We start from the raw sequence: 22,101 nt of genomic DNA on the forward strand, positions 1-22,101 counted from the left end.
TTAGGAAAAACTTCTTCACACAGAGAGTGGTGAATCTGTGGAATTCTCTGCCACAGGAAACAGTTGAGGCCAGTTCATTGGCTATATTTAAGAGGGAGTTAGATATGGCCCTTGTGGCTACGGGGGTCAGGGGGTATGGAGGGAAGGCTGGGGCGGGGTTCTGAGTTGGATGATCAGCCATGATCATAATAAATGGCGGTGCAGGCTCGAAGGGCCAAATGGCCTATTCCTGCACCTATTTTCTATGTTTCTATGAATGCAGCTAGAGCATAGGGCCTTGATACTGGGAATACTGAATGAGGGTATGGCTTTCCATGTTTGGGTAAACCAGCTAGGCAAAGAAAAGAAAAACATCAGCTCTTCTCATTTACATTGTTCCCTGGGAAGCCTAAGTGCTGCATTCTTCAAAATAGATATCTTCAGATCTATCAAGAATAGCACTGAGGAGGGTAGACTGGGAATATCTATCACCACTTCCTTTGCCAATCTGTCCCAGACCTATTCATTTGGGTTAGTGTGTACAGGGAACTGAAAAAGCCACAGAAACCTCTCATTAACTTTGGCTCAGCATTTGCATATGATAGAAGGGAAATTATTAACATTAGGTCCCAAATGAAATGAGATTCCACATCATTAAGAGCCCCATTTTAACACTGAAAAGAATTGAAAACATAGCAACAGCACAAATATATTTCATTCAAATGAGCAGCTTTTCTTTATGCATGATAAATTATTGACCACTATGTGGCTTGAAATTTAAGTATCTGTATATTAGCGAAGATCTTTAATGTGCTTTGGTAAAATTCCATTCTCTGTTTTAAAGTTATTGGTGCTATTTAAATAAAGAAGTTAAAATGAAACACAAAAATGCTGATGGTATTACTAAGTTGGTTTCTTAAAAAAAACTAAAAATTCAGTAAAAAGCAAGATAAAACAAAGAAGCTCTTCAACTAGAAGGGTAAAATTTCTGCCATCCATTTAATTCTTCAAATGAAGAGCCTCACTAGCTCCTGTGCAATGAAACGTGTATACATTGTGAACATCTCCAAAGATTTCTTACCTCTTCTCTGGATCTGTGGTACTATCTGCACGTGGAGGACTTTGATTGAGAAGCGTACTTGCATTCTGCGACACTTTCACAGCAACATCCGGAACAACTGCGCATGAAAAGTAAACCGTAACTCAGAAAGAGCAATTTTCTTTCCCTGAGCATTAAAATCAACCTTCATACATTCTCCATTAAGTGTAAATCAAGAGGGTGGTACTCAGCATTTATTAAAAGTTGTGTTGTATTGAGATACGGCGTAGATTAGGCTATTCTGGCCCTTCGAGCTGCACTGTCCAGCAGTCGTCTGATTTAACTGTAGCCTAATCATGGGACAATTTACACTGACCAATTAGTCAACCAACCAGTATGTCTTTGGCCTGTGGGAGGAAACTGGAGCCCCCTGAGGAAACCCATGCAGTCTTGGGGAGAATGTACAAACTCCTTACAGGCAGCAGTGGGATTTGAACCTGTATTGTAAAGTGTTGTGCTAACCACTGTGCCAGAATCAGTAAAAAGAGCAAACAAAAAGTATCAGTAAAAAGGTATGAGATCATCATCCAGGATTGCTACAGCAAAGAAAACCCATGTACTTTTGGGTCCTACTTATGGAGTTATTTTGTTTGCCAATTTGAGATTTGTATGCACAGATGCATCTTAATAAGTGTTCGAAATGACAAACAGAATTTTCTTCGGTTTGAAAATCATTAACTCAAATGTCAAATAAGCTCTAAATAAGCTGAGTTCCTTGGGACTTCAGAATGAGATTAAAATTTTAAAGATGCAAGGTGAAAAGAGAAATTTGTCTGGTTCAATGTCAGAACAGATGCTTCACTGTTGCAAACTTTTAATTGATGAGAGTAGAACCATAGAACATTATAGCACAGAAACAGGCCTTCTGGCCATTCTTGGCTGTGCCGAACCATTTTTCTGCCTAGTCTCACTGACCTACACCTGGACCATATCCCTCCATATGACTCTCATCCATGTACCTGTCCAAGTTTTTCTTAAATGTTAAAAATGTTAAAAGCATTTACCACTTCATCTGGCTGCTCATTCCATACTGCCACCACTCTCTGTGTGAAGAAGCATGATGTAGAGAGAGGCAATTTAATTGGTCAATGTTTAGGCAAAGCACCTCAATTGGTTTTAGCATCCCTGAGTAATGCAGAAAAAATGACTAGCTGGTTTGGTATTCCTCCTCTTTATTTATTCATTTCAGTTGCAAAATGTGAGTATAAGGTTATCACAAAGTAAAATCCAACAAAAGTCTTGTTGCAGCAGAAACATCCCTTGAAGTAGATTCAGGTTGGATTTCTGTAAGTAAGCTTGTTTGGAACAATCATTAGAACATTAGAAAGTTTTTGACAAGAACAGGCCATTTGGCCCAAGAAACCTTGCCAAATTCCTGTTCACATAGTGTGTTGAAATAATTATCAAGTTTAGATTTGAAAGTCTCTAAGGTACTACTCTCATCTACACACGATATCATTCAGGCAGCAGAATCAGTACAGTTAGATCTAAACAAAATTCAGATGTTATCCTTGGAATAGTCCCCATGATTTTCCATTTATTATTTTTAATACTCTGAGTATCAGAAGTTATAATTGGAAAATCAATTCTTTAACTTTCCATAACTTAAAATTTATAGCCATCACAACAAATTTTATCTTTAAACACACCTCCATAGAGTGGCCTGCATGATGGACAAAATGGACATTGAAATATAGGTGTAGACATTAGGAGAATCAGAAATATAATATATATTTTATTTTATTTATATTTATATATATATATATATATATAATAAAATAGTTAAATTAAATAAAAAGTGCAAAAGTAAAAATAAAAAAGTAGTGAGGTAGTCTTCTTGGGTACAATGGTTATTCAGAAATGACAGAGGTGAAGAAGCTGATCCTGATTCACTGAGTATGTGCTTGTGGAAGTGATTATTCAAGAAAGACCCTAATGAAGCAAGGGTAAGTGCTGAGACATCTAGATTGATAAAGATATAGTACCAATGGTATCCTAGGGGTGGACTTACATGGGGAAAAATAAGTCATTTTATCAAAATACATATCTCCATGGAGGAAACATAATTGGAACTTGAAAGCTTTCCAAGGAAATGTTACCTGGCGTCTTTTTCCTGTTAAATGAATTTTTTAGCATATCTATACCACTGGCAATTTCTCCATAGCGCTTGGATTTAACATCATTGAACCATTCGCCTGTCAGCACCTTCAATTTCTTTGTATCAACATTCGATTTCTTCAGTTTGCTGTGGAAGAATTTGAATTCAAGAGATTTATTTCTTCTATTCATTGTTAACATCTTACATCAATGGTTAAGACTCCAAACTGTATTTACAGATTTTGAGATGGTAGTAATTAAATCAGTTTGTTGAGTTATTCCCAACACAACACAGATACAAGTACAAATTTATATCAGATGGGTTAGAGCCTAGTAGATAACACATCTTTAATATATTATTATCCCCATTCTTTTTAATTATTTTCCTCTCCTAGAAATTGAATCTCAAGGTCGTATTTAATGACATAATGACATATTTGTACTTTCATAAGAAATATACTTTGAACTTCTGCAAGCAAAAGCTTATCCCTGAAATATGGGAGCTTTCATATCATAATCTTACTTTTTCACATGGACATATACTGTTGATAAAAATTGATATAAACAAACAGCACAAAACAGCCTCCTAACAAACCTAAAAGTTGCTGGAGAACACAGCAGGCCAGGCAGCATCTCTAGGAAGAGGTACAGTCGACCGAAACGTCAAGTGTACCTTTTCCTAGAGATGCCGCCTGGCCTGCTGCGTTCACCAGCAACTTTTATGTGTGTTGCTTGAAATTCCAGCATCTGCAGATTTCCTTGTGTTTGCATTCCTAACAAACCTGCAACCTGTATTAATTCCACAAATAGCTGTTTTACTAGACTGTACAAAATAGTCAATAAGCAGACTCCTAGTTATTGTTTACAAAGATATACCTTATCTATCAAATATACAATCAGGTCATATCTGTATTCTGTTCATTGGAAGAGGGCAACCACGGTAGTGCAGTGGTTAGCACAACACTTTACAGTGCAGGTGACCCAGGTTCAATTCCTGCCATTGCCTGTTTGTACATTCTCTAAGTGACCGCTGCGGTTTCCTCCCACAGTCCAAAGATGTACCAGTTGGTAAGTCAATTGGTCATTGTAGATTGTACTGTGATTTGATTAGGTATAAATTGGGGGATTGCTGGGCTGTATGGCTTGTAAGGATGAAAAGGCCTGTTCTGCACTATATCTCAATAAAAATAAATAAATAAATAAATAAATAAATAAATAACATGCATACATTTTCAATGTGCTAATGCCACATGTTTCTTCCTTAAATAATGTGCAGTGAAAATTACCACTGAGAAGGTTCAGAAAAGATTCACGAGAATGATAGTCCTGATGACGGGGAAAACAGAAATAACTCAAAGATAGCGTGCAACAGAGATGATAGAAAGAACAGGCAGGAGATGAGGCATAATCACAGCCAGTGGGATGAGTTACAGGGCAATAGAGGTGTGGTGCAGTTAAAACAAAAAGCAACAAATACTGGACTGAAAGTGTTGTATTTGAATGCACGCAGCATAAGAAATAAAATGGACGATCTTGAAATTCAGCTACAGATTGGCAAGTATGACACTGTGGCCATCTCTGAAACTTGGATGAAGGAAAGTTCAGAAAGGCAATGTCATGATAATCGTTGAGGATTTTAACATGAATATGGATTGGGAAACCAGGTCAATACTGGACCTCAAGAGAGAGAATTTGTAGAATGTTTAAGGGATGGCTTTTTAGAACAGCATGTTGTTGAGCCCACTAGGGGATCAGCTGTGCTGGATTGGGTGTTGTGCAATGATCCGGAGGTGATAAGAGATCTTTAAGGTTAAGGAGCCCTAAGGGAACAGTGATCACAATATGATCGAGTTCACTTTGAAATCTGAGAAGGAGAAACTAAATTCCAATGTGTCGGTATTTCAATGGAATAAAGGAAATTACAATAGCATGAGAGGGGAACTGGCCAAGGTTGACTAGAAAGAGACACTAGCAGGAAGGACAACAGAGCAGTAATGGCTGGAGTTTTGAGGGAAGTGCAAGACAGATATATACCAAATAAGAAGACATTTTCGAATAAGAAGGACACTACCATCTTTCTTCAAAAGGAAGAAGGACATGAAGTCAGAGCCACAGTAAAAGCAAAAGTTAGTGGGAACATAGAGGATTGGGAAGCCTTTAAATACTTGCAGAAGGAAACAAAGAAAGTCACTAGGAAGGAAAAGAAAGTTGAGGGTAGATATAGGACCAATAGAAAATAACACTGGAAATATTGTAATGAGAGACGCAGAGATGGCAGTGGAACTGAATGTGTGTTTTGCATCAGTCTTCACAGTGGAAGACATCTGCAGTATACCGGACATTCAAGAGTGTCAGGGAAGTGAAGTAGGTGCAGAGAAAATTATGACTGAGAAGGTGCTCAGGAAGCTTAATGGTCTGATAAATCTCCTGGACCTGATGGAATACACCCTCAGGTTCTGAAGATGTAGCTAGAGAGATTGCGGAGGCATTAACAATGATCTTTCAAGAATTTATGGATTCTGGCATTGTGCCAGATGACTGGAAAATTGCAAATGTTACTCCACTATTTAAGAAGGGTGGGAGGCAGCTGAAACAAAACTATAGACTTGTTAGCCTGACATTAGTGATTGGGAAGTTGTTGGAATCAATTGTTAGGGATAAGATTGTGGAATTCCTGGAAGCACATGACAAAATAGGCCAAAGCCAGCATGGTTTCCTGAAAGGAAAATCCTGCCTGACTAACCTACTGTAATTTTTTGAGGAAATTACAAGACAAAGGAGATGCAGTCAATGTGGTGTACTTGGATTTTCAGAAGGCCTTTGACAAAGTGCCGCACATGAGGCTGCTTAGCAAGATAAGAGCCCATGGAATTACAGGAGAGTTACTAGCATGGGTGGAGCATTGGCTGGTCAGCAGAAAACAGAGAGTGGGAATAAAGGGATTCTATTCTAGCTGGCTGCCAGTTACAAGTGGAGTTCCACAGGGGTCGATGTTGAAACCACTGCTTTTTTACGATGTATGTCAATGATTTTGACTATGGGATTAATGGATTTGTGGCTAAATTTGCCAATGATACAAAGATAGGTGGAGGAGCGGGTAGTGTTGAGAAAACAGAGAGCCTGCAGAGAGATTTAGATAGTTTAGGGGAATGGGCAAAGAAGTGGCAAATGAAATACAATTTTGGAAATTGTGTGGTCATGCACTTTGGTGGAAGAAATAAATGGGCAGACTATTATTTAAATGGAGAGAGAATTCAAAATCCAGAGTCCTTATGCAGGATACCTTAAGGGTTAACCTCCAGGTTTAGTCAGTGGTGAAGAAGCGAATGCAATATTGGCACTCATTTCTAGAGGTATAGAATATAAAAGCAGGGATGTGATGTTGGGGCTGTATAAGGCACTCATGAGACCACACTTGGAGTATTGTGTGCAGTTTCGGGCTCCTTATTTTAGAAAGGATATACTGATATTGGAGAGGGTTCAGAGAAGATTCATGAGAATGATTCCAGGAATGAAAGTGTTATCGTATGAGGAACGTCTCGCAGCTCTTGTGCTGTATTCCCTGGAGTTCAGGAGAATGAGGGGGAATCTCATAGAAACATTCCAAATGTTAAAAGGCCCGAACAGATTAGATATGGCAAAGTTATTTCCCATGGTAGGGGAGTCTAGGACAAGAGCGCATGACTTCAGGATTGAAGGACATCCATTTAAAACAGAGATGCAGAGAAATTACTTTAGTCAGAGGGTGGTAAGCCTGTGGAATTTGTTGCCATGAGCGGCTGTGGAAGCCAAGTCATTGGGTGCATTTAAGGCAGAGATAGATAGGTTCTTGATTAGCCAGGGCATCAAAGGGTATGGGGAGAAGACAGGGGAGTGGGGATGACTGGAAGAATTGGATCAACCCATGATTGAATGGCGAAGCAGATTTGATGGGCTGAATGGCCTACTCCTGCTCCTATATCTTATGGTCTTATAATGATCAGTAAAGAATTATGGAGGCTGTTACATAGAACCCAGCTTCTCATCGTCCAGCTGCAGAACATGACTCTAGATCATGGCCTTCCTCCACAAAGCCTCTGAGGCAGCTGCACGGAGTTTCAGTGGATCCAGCAGCACATATCAAAGAGAAGGCAGTCAAGTCTCTACCAGCCAAAAATAGCTATCACTTACACTAACATATTTACCCATTATCTGAAATCACTTAAATAAGCACAAGTCTCTAAGAGATTTTCTGAAAGTGACTGCATTCTCTGCAAGTCACCCACAATTGATAGGCATACTGAGGAGGGAACAATGGGAGCGTTGACATACACAAATACAAACCCTTGGGTTTCAACAAGATTAGCGTACAACAAAAGATATCATTCCATTGTACTAGTAAATTTTAAGCCTTTACACGTTGCACTTTGTGTATATATATATAATTGTTTAAAAAATGTGTTCTCCATATTTAGGTAGTGAGAGTTTTTTATTACATGTTAGAGCAGAAATTATCTAGATATTTATTAAGCTCCACCTTTTCTGAGAAGAGTAAAGGTTGCCTAAATCAGGGTTCATCTTGTAAGACAGCAGATTTACATGTAGCCAACTGAGATTGGTGTACGTACAACAAAAAATATCAGTCCATTATACTAGTAAATTTTAGGCTTTTAAACCTTGCATTTTGCATATACATGATTGCAAAAAAAACTGTTCTTCATGTTCAGGTAGTGAGCATTTTTTATCACACGTTAGAGAAGAAATGGTGCAGAATTCCACTAGGTCAGTAAAGGTATGGCAACTGATTCAACAGACACCAAACATTAAATATAAAATGGTAAGAATGCATTTTACAAAGTACCGTTGGGTCAAAATTAAATCAATTGATTTCGGAAACAAAGTCAAAGATGATATCTGCATTTAGTTAAAATTTCTGTGTTTTTCTGTTTAACTTTACATTGAACAACTTCAGGTTGACAAATCCTACCTTTTTAATATAGCCTACCAAAAAAAAAAAGAAAAGAAATATTGTTTTTCTTCTTTACAGTTGGGACCTCCTCTGGAGAATAAAGTGAACCAGCCTTGCTGCTGGCCTACAATTTAACTATTGACGCTTATGCAATTTTGCTTTTGTGAATGTAGAAATAAGGCATGCAATCTAGATATCCCTGATATTAGATTGCCAGTTGTAGATTTGAGTGGGTGAAAAGAAGGTATGGGGATGTAAAGGGATTACAAATCTGAAAGGAACAAGAGACCAAAAATGATTGAATAAGAACTATATTTACTTCAATTTTTCTTAGAATAGTCATTTCTTTTTGGTGAAATGAATAATCTACTCTTTAGTTTATAAGACAGTGGTGTCTTCGCAAACCGAGCCCATTGTTCACTCTTCTAAAGAGGGAAGCTAGGGAACACTGAGGCTAAAAATCCATGTGACTTTAAGTCACAAACCCAGGAGATACTGGAAATCCAAAGCAACACACACAAAAGGCCCTTCTTCAGTCCTGAAGAAGGATCTCAGCCTGAAACGTCAACTATTTACTCTTTTCCATAGATGCTGCCTAGCCTGCTGAGTTCCCCCAGCACTTTGTATGTGTTGCTACATAATGTGAAGTGCCTTTAAATAAAAAGCTTGATTCAACATTTTCAAATGAGTTGCGAGAAGTATTTTAATAAGCGTTAGCACGAACAATACAGTTTAGCGCAGATCTTCCCTTTATTTTAATAAGCCTGTGGAGAGACAGAATATTAATGGCTAACAATCAAAACTTCTCATAAAGATCATTGTTAAATGTCTCCTAATACCATTTGGAAAACTCATCTTTCAAACTTAATTGGTACTTAATGAGCAGTCAATTTAATAACCATTCCTATACATATTACAGAACACTGCCCTAATACTTAAGATGGAGTTCTTCAAAATTTCAGATCGGCATTGTTATAGTCTACTTGCATACTTATTTGCATAGTTATTTTAAGAGGGCAAGAAAATGATCACAACCATAACACTGCAATAGTTGCTAGATATTCCAAAACATCTAGGGAAGAAATTGTACATTTTCAGTTCTCATTTACCTATTGATTATTAAAAGCTGAATATGAATTTGCCATCGTCTTAATTCTGTGCTGTTCCTAATGCCCCCCAGTCAAATTTGCAGAAATTAAACACAAACTAAACTTTGAAACCATAGGCTGAAACTTCAAATAATTGCAAGGATAACAAAATATTATATATTCAGGAAGGGACAGAAAGGCCATTCTCACATAATCTGTTGCTCAAAATATATTTGAGGAAACTGATCAGTAGTAACCTTGTTATATTTTGTTTGATATTTCTGCCACCAACCTGAACCTACCTGTCAGACACTTTACTAACCTCAGCTGAAGCTTATGCCACAACAGGAACATTGCAAAGAAGAGCTACGTTTTTACTCAGAGACTGGTCGATGCCTGGAATGCTCTATCTGGTAGGTATGGGTGACAGAGGCAAAAAGATTAGAGCTTTTAAGAGACATTTAGAAGGCATGGGTATGTGAGATAGATGGAGGGATGTGGACAATGTGTAGGTAGGAAGGATTAGTGTTTGGGTGTGTTTGATTTACTTTTTAGCTGGTTCAGCACAACATGGTGAGCTGAAGAGCCTGTTCCTGTCCTATGCTGTTCTACGTTCTACGAATGTCTGTGAGTCCCTGGTTCTGTGCTGTTGATCAGCTGCTAGCTAGATGATAAAGAGCTGAAAAGGGGATCTTTAGTTGGTGGCTTTGAGGCTGAAGATACCACTGCCCACATAGGTTGAGATCAGTACTGGAAGCCAGGATTTCTGATGAAAAGTTCAGGTAAGTCCCAGTGTAAATAGAAGCATTAGGAGACAAGAGCTGCCCCTGTATATTAGATTTATTAGACCTATAAAAATACAAAATGCACTATAACTTTCAGTTTACTATCCAGATCTATTTTAATAGTAGAAGTTCTGATCCTGTTTATTTGTATACATTTTATTTAGAGATGCCGTATCTCGGGTAATGATGAGTTTGAGTACAGAGGGGAAATTAAGAACCTGGTGGCATGGTGTGAAGACAATAACCTATCCCTCAACATCAGCAAGATGAAGGAATTGGTTGTTGACTTCAGAAGGAGTAGCGGACTGCACGACCCCATTTACATCGGTGGCGCGCAAGTGGAACAGGTCAAAAGCTTTAAGTTCCTCAGGGTCAATATCACAAATGACCTGACTTGGTCCAACCAAGCAGAGCTCACTGCCAAGAAGGCCCACCAGCGCCTTTACTTCCTGAGAAAACTAAAGAAATTTGGCCTGTCCCCTAAAACCCTCACTAATTTTTATAGGTGCACTATAGAAAGCATTCTTCTAGGGTTCATCACAACCTGGTATGGAAGTTGTCCTGTCCAAGACCAGAAAAAGCTGCTGAAGATCATGAACACGGCGCAGCACATCACACAAACCAATCTTCTGTCCGTGGACTCACTTTACACCACACGCTGTCAGAGCAGTGCTGTCAGGATAATCAAGGACACGACCCACCCAGCCAACACACTTTTCGTCCCTCTTCCCTCCGGCAGAAGGTTCAGACGCTTGAAGACTCGTACGGCCAGATTTGGGAACAGCTTCTTTCTAACTGTGATAAGACTGCTGAACTGATCCTGACCCGGATCTGGGCCGTACCCTCCAAATATCCGGACCTGCCTCTCGGTTTTTTTGCACTACCTTACTTCCCATTTTTTCTGTTTTCTATTTATGATTTATAATTTAAATTTTTAATATTTACTAATTTTAACTATTTTTAATATTTATAGTATTTAATATTTGTAATCCAGGGAGTGTGAAGCGCAAAATCAAATATCGCTGTGATGATTGTACGTTCTAGTACCAACTGATTGGCGACAATAAAGTATAAAATATAAAGTGGAGTGGACCTTTCCAGCCCCTCAAGCCGCACCAGCCAACAACCCACGAAACATTCTAAGTTCTACTTAATTTAAAAAGTTTTCAGGTAAGAAATACACTTAGAACAACTTAAGGGGAAAGAATCCACCCAGGTACATTTTCAGACCTAATGCTGGTTTTATTCCCCGATGCAAGAATTCGCATTTATCGAGAACCTTTCACTGTCTCAAGCCATTCCAAAGGATTTTGTTAATTAAATAATTTAAGCATCTCCTCTATGCTGCAATGTAGCAGTGCTCGTTTTGATTACGTGCAGACTGCTGCTGCTATTTATTGGTAGCCTGCTAAGGGAAGCGCAGGAAAAAATGGACAGTCTGAATGCCACTTAAGTGTAGGCTGCAGCCCATTGAGAGAAGGTATGTTTAGAGATGTAGCTAAAAACGGGATCGCAATGCATACCTGGAAACTAATTATTTCAGAAACCTCGCAGGTGAGCGCTTGAGAAAGAGCACAAACTCATTTTTCTCCAAAATTATTGGCATGATCGGCTAGATTAATGTAGTCAATATTTCATACAGATAGCCATTGCTTATGCATAAAGAGACACTGTTGTTAAGAAAACAGTACAGTTACATCATTAGGTACTTTCAAAACATACTAATACACTTCAGTCCAAAATAGATCAATAGTCACAGGTCCCATTTCAAGGAAAAAAATACAGTCAATGTGGTGGAGTAAGTGAACAGGAAATTGAAGAAAAATTTGTATTGAATTCATTTACAGAAGTTTTCAGCATTTGCAGCCATGTTCTCAGAAAGCCATGTTAATTAAACATTGCAAGCTGATGAGGTTCAAGAGTTAATGTATTGTGCAGAATCTGATTAAACTTTTCTTCGTAACAACTAACTACAATTGTAAATGTGTTACTAATTAGCTGGTAACGATCCCAGAAAATAATTAACTTATCTTAACAGACAATAACAATATGCATTTATTGTATATCACACATTATGATTGCCCAAAGGAATTTTATAGTAGCTCGTTTGTTATGAGCCATGTCGTATGACGTGGGTGATTATGGTCTTTCCATGACCATGATTGTTCTTGTCAAATTTTTCCACAGAGTGGTTTTCCATTGCCTTCTTCTGGGCAGCGTCTTTACAAAACGGGTGATCCCAGCCATTATCAATTCTCTTCAGTGATTCTGTGCCTGGCATCAGTGGTCACATAACCAGGACTTGTGATATGCACCAGCTGCTCATATGACCATCCACCACCTGCTCCCATGGCTTCATGCAACCCCAATTGAGATGGGGAGGGTGTACTAAGCAGGTGCTACACAGGCTAGCAGAGGGAAGGAGCGCCTTACACCTACTGCCATCTACTCTGGGACCTAGTGTGTGCCTTTGCTGGAGAAATATAATTTCTTGAAGGATTATGGGGCTTGAAAATTTAACAGGTAGAGCGGAGCATACCTTAAGACATCTGAACAAGAGAGTGAGATATTTGATGATTGATTGGTGATTAAAGAGACGATTTCCTGCAAACTCCAGGGCTGATGAACGAACTGAATTCAGTATCAATTAGAAATTGAGTACATAAGGTTGTTAAATTATTGAGATCATGGCTGACAAAAGGAAATGTTTCAAACCCGAGGGTCTGAAGATTGTGACTTCGTAGTCAAAGGCATAATTTAAATTTAAACATTGATTTTAACTGGAAGAGATCACAACTCTTCTAAGCTTGGAAGCTGAAAAATCTAGTTGGAAACTATTTTTTGTCATTTTATCTGACACTAGATGAAAGTGCCAATAATAGATATACACAATCAGAAAATATTGGCCAGAGACCCTAACAACTGGATATATTCCAGGTCTGGTGTATTGGCTAGCAATCAAGAGGGATTGTTTAGGATTGACTTGGGGACCATGGACCTAATGGGAAATAAAGGGGTGCAGCAGTTAGTTCCCAACTAGTGTCTAGCAAGCCAGACTTGATCCCGACCTGATCCTGATGTTGCCTGTGTCAAATTTGCACTTTGAGTCAATGATCATGTTGGCCTCCACCAGATGTTTCAGTTTCTTCCCACGTCCCAAAATGGCTGCTTTAATTTACTCCTTACAGTAGATCAATAACAAATCAACTCAATGCAGAGTTAATGAATATGCGTGAGAGAAAATAAGCTTCAGGAGTAGAAGGAAAGTACAAGATATGTGTTAGTGACAAGGCAGGTGCAAAAAAGGCCTTTTGGGGATTAGATTATCAAAGGCAATGTCAGAGAGCAATGACTGCAAGGGGAAAGAAAAGATTATATATTAACATTTTTCACACTGAAGAGGGTGGTCAAGTTTATTATCACTGACATATGATATGAAATTTGTTATTATGTGTCAGCAGTACATTGCAAGGCACAAAATTACTCTGTATCAATAAAAATAGTCCCAATGAGCAGTAGTGAGGTAGTGTAAATAGAATATTCAGATATCTGATGGCAGAGGGGAAGAAGCCATTCCTAAAATATGAAGCATGTGTCTTCAGGCTCCCCTACCTGCTCCCTGATGGTGGCAGTGAGAAGGGGCTCTCAATCTTGAGTGACCATATCATATTATCAGTACCTATCTTGCAGGTTTAACTAACATGGAAGGAATTCCTGAAGAAATGAAAAAGTTGAGAAATATCCTTATGAATGACCAAAAGAGATATGAACATCTCTCCAATAATTCTCATGAAAATCTCTGTGAATGCAGAACAGGAAATCGTTTATTTTCTTAAACCAGGAATGACGCCTTGGCCAGTAGGTGGCAGATACAGTTCAATGTGGATGTGAAAGATTACATAGCAGCATTGAACTGATCGCAGCTGTTTGTGTTCAAGAGAACAGTTAAAATTGTTATTAGTTCAGATCTATGAGAATAGAAACATCATATTTCTTTACAAACTTTTATTGGCTAATTATAGAGCTGTGATTAAATTTTACATGCACAATTGTAAGGGATTGAATTTAGTTTTACAGACATTTATTTTTGCATCATTTACAACTAAAAATGGAAAGACTAGGGTTGTAGATCGTTTCATACAACATAGTGTACAACTGTTAATTATATTGAATCATCTTGGCAATTGATTATACCATAAATTACACCTAACCACCAAACTACAAATCTTACCACAAAATTACTGAACAAAACTGCAATGATATAGAAACATAGAAACATAGAAAGTAGGTGCAGGAGTAGGCCATTCGACCCTTCGAGCCTGCACCACCACTTATTATGATCATGGCTGATCATCCAACTCAGAACCCCGCCCCAGCCTTCCCTCCATACCCCCTGACCCCCGTAGCCACAAGGGCCATATCTAACTCCCTCTTAAATATAGCCAATGAACTGGCCTCAACTGTTTCCTGTGGCAGAGAATTCCACAGATTCACCACTCTCTGTGTGAAGAAGTTTTTCCTAATCTCGGTCCTAAAAGGCTTCCCCTTTATCCTCAAACTGTGACCCCTCGTTCTGGACTTCCCCAACATCGGGAACAATCTTCCTGCATCTAGCCTGTCCAATCCCTTTAGGATTTTATACGTTTCAATCAGATCCCCCCTCAATCTTCTAAATTCCAACGAGTACAAGCCCAGTTCATCCAGTCTTTCTTCATATGAAAGTCCTGCCATCCCAGGAATCAATCTGGTGAACTTTCTTTGTACTCCCTCTATGGCAAGGATGTCTTTCCTCAGATTAGGGGACCAAAACTGCACACAATACTCCAGGTGTGGTCTCACCAAGGCCTTGTACAACTGCAGTAGTACCTCCTTCCTCCTGTACTCGAATCCTCTCGCTATAAATGCCAGCATGCCAGCATACCATTCCCCTTTTTCACCGCCTGCTGTACCTGCATGCCCACTTTCAATGACTGGTGTATAATGACACCCAGGTCTCGTTGCACCTCCCCTTTTCCTAATCGGCCACCATTCAGATAATAATCTGTTTTCCTATTTTTGCCACCAAAGTGGATAACCTCACATTTATCCACATTAAATTGCATCTGCCATGAATTTGCCCACTCACCCAACCTATCCAAGTCACCCTGCATCCTCTTAGCATCTTCCTCACAGCCAACACCACCACCCAGCTTCGTGTCATCCGCAAACTTGGAGATGCTGCATTTAATTCCCTCATCCAAGTCATTAATATATATTGTAAACAACTGGGGTCCCAGCACTGAGCCTTGCGGTACCCCACTAGTTACCACCTGCTATTCTGAAAAGGTCCCGTTTATTCCCACTCTTTGCTTCCTGTCTGCTAACCAATTCTCCACCCACACCAATACTTTACCCCCAATACCGTGTGCTTTAAGTTTGCACACTAATCTCCTGTGTGGGACCTTGTCAAAAGCCTTTTGAAAATCCAAATATACCACATCCACTGGTTCTCCCCTATCCACTCTACTAGTTACATCCTCAAAAAGTTCTATGAGATTCGTCAGACATGATTTTCCTTTCACAAATCCATGCTGACTTTGTCCGATCATTTCACCGCTTTCCAAATGTACTGTTATCACATCCTTGATAACTGACTCCAGCAGTTTCCCCACCACCGACGTTAGGCTAACCGGTCTATAATTCCCCGGTTTCTCTCTCCCTCCTTTTTTAAAAAGTGGGGTTACATTAGCCACCCTCCAATCCTCAGGAACTAGTCCAGAATCTAACGAGTTTTGAAAAATTATCACTAATGCATCCACTATTTCTTGGGCTACTTCCTTAAGCACTCTAGGATGCAGACCATCTGGCCCTGGGGATTTATCTGCCTTCAATCCCTTCAATTTACCTAACACCACTTCCCTACTAACATGTATTTCGCTCAGTTCCTCCATCTCACTGGACCCTCTGTCCCCTACTATTTCTGGAAGATTATTTATGTCCTCCTTAGTGAAGACAGAACCAAAGTAATTATTCAATTGGTCTGCCATGTCCTTGCTTCCCATAATCAATTCACCTGTTTCTGTCTGCAGGGGACCTACATTTGTCTTTACCAGTCTTTTCCTTTTTACATATCTATAAAAGCTTTTACAGTCCGTTTTTATGTTCCCTGCCAGTTTTCTCTCATAATCTTTTTTCCCCTTCCTAATTAAGCCCTTTGTCCTGCTCTGCTGAACTCTGAATTTCTCCCAGTCCTCAGGTGAGCCACTTTCTCTGGCTAATTTGTATGCTTCTTCTTTGGAATTGATACTATCCCTAATTTCTCTTGTCAGCCACGGGTGCACTACCTTCCTTGATTTATTCTTTTGCCAAACTGGGATGAACAATTGTTGTAGTTCATCCATGCAACCTTTAAATGCTTGCCATTGCATATCCACCGTCAATCCTTTAAGTGTCATTTGCCAGTCTATTTTAGCTAATTCACGTCTCATACCTTCAAAGTTACCTCTTTAAGTTCAGAACCTTTGTTTCTGAATTAACTATGTCACTCTCCATCTTAATGAAGAATTCCACCATATTATGGTCACTCTTACCCAAGGGGCCTCTCACGACAAGATTGCTAATTAACCCTTCCTCATTGCTCAGAACCCAGTCCAGAATAGCCTGCTCTCTAGTTGATTCCTCGACATGTTGGTTCAAAAAACCATCCCGCATACATTCCAAGAAATCCTCTTCCTCAGCACCTTTACCAATTCGGTTCACCCAATCTACATGAAGATTGAAGTCACCCATTATAACTGCTGTTCCTTTATTGCACACATTTCTAATTTCCTGTTTAATACCATCTCCGACCTCACTACTACTGTTAGGTGGCCTGTACACAACTCCCACCAGCGTCTTCTGCCCCTTAGTGTTACGCAGCTCTACCCATATCGATTCCACATCTTCCCGGCTTATGTCCTTCCTTTCTATTGCGTTAATCTCTTCTTTAACCAGCAACGCCACCCCACCTCCCCTTCCTTCATGTCTATCCCTCCTGAATATTGAATATCCCTGAATGTTGAGCTCCCATCCCTGGTCACCCTGGAGCCATGTCTCTGTGATCTCAACTATATCATAATCATTAATAACAATCTGCACTTTCAATTCATTCACCTTATTACGAATGCTCCTTGCATTGACACACAAAGCCTTCAGGCGCTCTTTTACAACTCTCTTAGCCCTTATACAATTATGCTGAAAAGTGGCCCTTTTTAATGCTTGCCCTGGATTTGTCGGCCTGCCACTTTTACTTTTCTCCTTAGTACTTTTTGCTTCTACCCTCACTTTACACCCCTCTGTCTCCCTGCACTGGTTCCCATCCCCCTGTTGTGAACTAACCTCCTCTCGCCTAGCCTCTTTAATTTGATTCCCACCCCCCAACCATTCTAGTTTAAAGTCACCTCAGTAGCCCCCGTTAATCTCCCTGCCAGGATATTGGTCCCCCTAGGATTCAAGTGTAACCCGTCCTTTTTGTACAGGTCACGCCTGCGCCAAAAGAGGTCCCAATGATCCAAAAACTTGAATCCCTGCCCCCTGCTCCAATCCCTCAGCCACGCATTTATCCTCCACCTCATCGCATTCCTACTCTCCCTGTCGCGTGGCACAGGCAGTAATCCCGAGATTACTACCTTTGCGGTCCTTTTTCTCAACTCCCTTCCTAGCTCCCTATATTCTCCTTTCAGGACCTCATCCCTTTTCCTACCTATGTCATTGGTACCTATATGTACCACGATCTCTGGCTCCTCACCCTCCCACTTCAGGATATCTTGGACACGATCAGAAATATCCCGGACCCTGGCACCAGGGAGGCAAACTACCATCCAGGTCTCTGGACTGCGTCCACAGAATCGCCTATCTGACCCCCTTACTATCAAGTCCCCTATCACAACTGCCCTCCTCTTCCTTGCCCTACCCTTCTGAGCTACAGGGCCAGACTCTGTGCCAGAGGCACGGCCACTGTTGCTTCCCCCAGGTAAGCTGTCCCCCACAACAGTACTCAAACAGGAGTACCTGTTGTTAAGGGGCACAGCCACCGGGGTACTCCCTATTACCTGACTTTTCCCCTTCCCCCTCCTAACCGTGACCCACTTGTCTGCCTCCCGTGGCCCCGGCGTGACCACATGCCTGCAACTCCTCTCTATCACCTCCTCACTCTCCCTGACCAGACGAAGGTCATCGCGCTGCAGCTCCAGTTCCGTAACGCGGTCCCTTAGGAGCTGCATCTCGATGCACTTGGCGCAGATGTAGACGTCCGGGAGGCTTGGAGACTCCAGGGCCTCCCACATCCGACACCGAGAATGTTAAGTTAAGTTATTTATGATGTACATTGTAATCTATCATGGAGCAGATGCAAAACAGGGAAGCATTTCTGTGGGTAGCCAAATTAGAGATAGCTGCTCAACAATCCTTCCTGACTAATAGAGGAAAATAATTTAGTGAGATCAAAAAAAGCCATGCAGTGGCTGATGCTGCTCTTTGCATTCACCTTGGAGATGAAGATCACATCCATTATTCTCCCAGATAGCCAAACTCTACCTTATAATTTGGCGTGCTGCTGTCCAGCAACTGGGAGAAGGGGATTGAGAAGGACCTTGCCAATGACTTCTAAATGCAAATAACACCTTTTTTCAAAATGGTTACCTCTTGGATCTCCTGGGATAAACTTCTCAGGTGCGGATGATGAGATCGTAGACTAGTAGCTGAGACATTTCAGTGCCAGAATCTAAGTGTAAATATCAACTATTGCCTTATTATTATTGAGAAAGGATTATGGCCTTTTTTGACTTCTTCTTGGGGGACATGTTACTAGATGGACAGATGAACAGATTCAATAATGTACTTGAAACTTCCTCGAAGGATTACAAAAGCCCCATTAATGTCTGTCCCTTAACCACTCAAAATAAAGCATGAACATTTAGGGTGTCATTGAGGAAGTCCGTTCATCGAAAGTACACAGAAGCCATGAATAAACAGGCAAAAGAGTACACTACCTTACAAAGTACCCCACCACCTGCCTATCGGCCACCTTCTGCCCCATCTGTGGAAAGGTCGACATCTACTGAATTAGTCACCTCAGAGTCGACATAAGCTGAGCGAAAGCAAGTCACTTTCAGTCCTGAAGGACAGCCTAAGAAGAACATTGTGATCCAGAAAGAAAGAAATGACAGTCTTTATTTGGCATTCCACAACTTTAAGTTTTAAAAAGTGCATGTTGTATTTCATGGCTTGTTATCCTTCAAAGTGACTTCACGTTAGCCAGAGGCCACAAATGCTCTCGATCTGATGCAAAATGAAAACTACTTTGGAAACCAGATGAATCCATGGCACATGGCATAATTGTTGTGGTCAGAGTCTTCGAGCCATGAGTAACACTGAGAAGAAAAGCCACTTATACTTATGGCATGAACTCAAATACTCAATGACAAACTCAGACCAATCTAGGATCTCTGAACTATGATAATATAATTTTCCCTATTACATTTGAGTTTAAGCTAATCTAGGTAAATTCAACTTTATTCATCCAATAACATTGCTTGCAAGAGTAATAACCACTGACTAATATGATGCTGATGTTACTGCTTCAGGATCTGGAATATAATGATTTTTTAAAAATGTTAAGTAATGAATAATTTACAAGACGATAGTGCAAACAGCCATGAGCAGTCAACAATTAGCGCAAACATCAATAATCAAACTTAAATGACCAAAATAAATGATTATCAATGAACAAGGAGAGCAGGAAAGAACATCACAGATGTTCCCAACCTGGAGTCCATGGACCCTTCGGTTAATGGTAAGACAATGGCATAAAAAAGGTTGGGAACTCCTGATTTAACAGATGTTGTGCAGGGACATTTAGGATGTTACACCTGAGTGAGTTTTGTCCAGCAGATGGATAGCTACAGGAAAGAGGTTTCGGAGAGGATGTTTAGTCCTGGTTATGATGGACTTGCAGTGTCACCCTGATGGCAACTTGGTGAATAGATGACTGCGAGGGTGTGGTGCAATCAGCAGTAATTTTGACCAATAAAGCTCATCTTTAGTCCTTAATCACAAGATCACAAGACAAAGGAGCAGAAGTAGGCCATTCGGCCCATCGAGTCTGCTCCACAGCTCCCCCATGAGCTAAACTATTCACCCATCTAGTTCCAATTTCCGGCTTTTCCCCATATCCCTTGATACCCTGACTAATTAGATACCTGTCAATCTCCTCCTTAAACACCCTCAATGATCGGGCCTCCACAGCTGTATGTGGCAACGAATTCCACAAATCCACGACCCTCTGGCTAAAAAAATTTCTCCTCATCTCTGTTTTAACTGGGTACCCTCTAATTCTAAGACTATGGCCTCTTGTCCTGGACTCACCCACCAAGGGAAGCAACCTTTCCACATCTACTCTGTCCAACCTTTTCAACATTCAAAATGTTTCTATGAGATCCCCTTTCATTCTTCTATACTCTAGTGAATACAGTCCAAGAGCCGACAAATGCTCCTCATATGTTAGCCCCTGCATTCCAGGAATCATCCTCATAAATGTTCTCTGAACTCTTTCCATATCAGTACATCCTTTCTAAGATAGGGGGCCCAAAACTGCACACAGTATTCCAAATGTAGTCTCAATAATGCCCCATACAGCCTCATCAACACTTCCTTACTCTTATACACTATTCCTCTTGAAATGAATGCCAACATAGCGTTCACTTTCCTTACTGCCGATCCAACTTGGTGGTTAACCTTTAGGGTATCCTGCACGAGGACCCCCAGGTCCCTTTGCACTTCCGATTTTTGAATTTTCTCCCCATCTAAATAATAATCTGCCCGATTATCTCTTCTTCCAAAATGTACAACCGTTCATTTGTCAATGTTGTATCTCATCTGCCATTTCTTTGCCCACTCTCCTAAACTGACTAAGTCTCTCTGCAACCTTTCCATCTCTTCAACATTTCCTGCTCCTCCACCTATCTTGGTGTCATCCGCAAACTTAGCCACAAAACCATTTAATCCATAATCCAAATCATCGATATACATCTTAAAAAGAAGCGGCCCCAACACCGACCCCTGCGGAACACTACTAGTAACCAGCAACCAATCAGAATAGGATCCCTTTATTCCCACCCTTTGCTTTCTGCCTATCTGCCAATGCTCCACCCATTTCAATATCTTTCCTATAATTCCATGGGCTCTCATCTTATTAAGCAGCCTCGTATGCTGCACCTTATCGAAGGCCTTTTGAAAATCCAAATACACAACATCCACAGCCTCTCCCTTGTCAATCTTATTCGAGATTACCTCAAAAAATTCCAATAGGTTGGTGAGGCAGAATCTTCCCTTCATGAAACCATGCTGGCTTCGGCATATCTTGTCATGCACCTTGAGGTATTTCATAACCTCGTCCTTGAGGATTGACTGCAATATCTTTCCAACTACCTATGTCAGACTAATAGGTCTGTAATTTTCTTTTTGCTGCCTCCTTCCTTTCTTAAATAACGGAACTACATTTGCGACCTTCCAGCTCTCCAGAACCATGCCAGAGTCTATTGATTCCTGGAAGATCATTTCCAATGCTTCCACAATCTCCAAAGCCACCTCCTTTAGAACCCTTGGGTGCATCTCATCCGGACCGGGAGACTTATCTATTCTTAGTCCACTTAGCTTCCCAAGCACTTTCTCTCTAGTAACCTTGACTGTACCTAATTCTATTCCCTGATACCTCTGGCTATCAGTTATATTGCTCATGTCTTCCACTGTGAAGACTGATGCAAAATACTCATTCAGTTCCTCCACCATCTCATTGTTATCCATTATAATTTCTCCAGCATCATTTTCAATTGTCCCATATCTACCCTTGTCACTCTTTTACTCTTCATATATTTAAAAACACTCTTACTTTTTATGTTAATCGACAACTTCCTTTCATAATTCATCTTTTCTTTCCTAATGACTAGTTTCCTTCTGTAGGTTTTTAAAAGTCTTCCAGTCCTCATTTTTCCCACTAATTTTTGCTTCCTTGTACGCCATTTCTTTTACTTTTATTTCTGCTTTAATCTCTCTCGTTAGCCACATTTGTGCCATTTTTCCATTCATGAT

At 40.3% G+C, this 22,101-nt stretch overlaps 1 protein-coding gene across 2 annotated transcripts in view; it reads right to left on the minus strand.

Moving 5' to 3' along the window:
• The window catches only part of LOC140210331 (synaptotagmin-like protein 2), a 234,409-nt gene that overhangs the window by 155,923 nt on the left and 56,385 nt on the right, over nt 1-22,101 (minus strand). For both annotated transcript variants that reach the window (XM_072279214.1, XM_072279207.1), the window contains exons 2-3: nt 3,178-3,323; nt 1,061-1,157 (exon numbers count right to left, since the gene is read on the minus strand). In XM_072279214.1, coding sequence (XP_072135315.1) covers nt 1,061-1,157; nt 3,178-3,323 — 243 coding nt within the window. The remainder of the gene's footprint in view (nt 1-1,060; nt 1,158-3,177; nt 3,324-22,101) is intronic.

This window comes from Mobula birostris, chromosome 2 (genome assembly GCF_030028105.1).
Source record: "Mobula birostris isolate sMobBir1 chromosome 2, sMobBir1.hap1, whole genome shotgun sequence".
Classification (NCBI taxonomy): Eukaryota; Metazoa; Chordata; class Chondrichthyes; order Myliobatiformes; family Myliobatidae; genus Mobula; species Mobula birostris.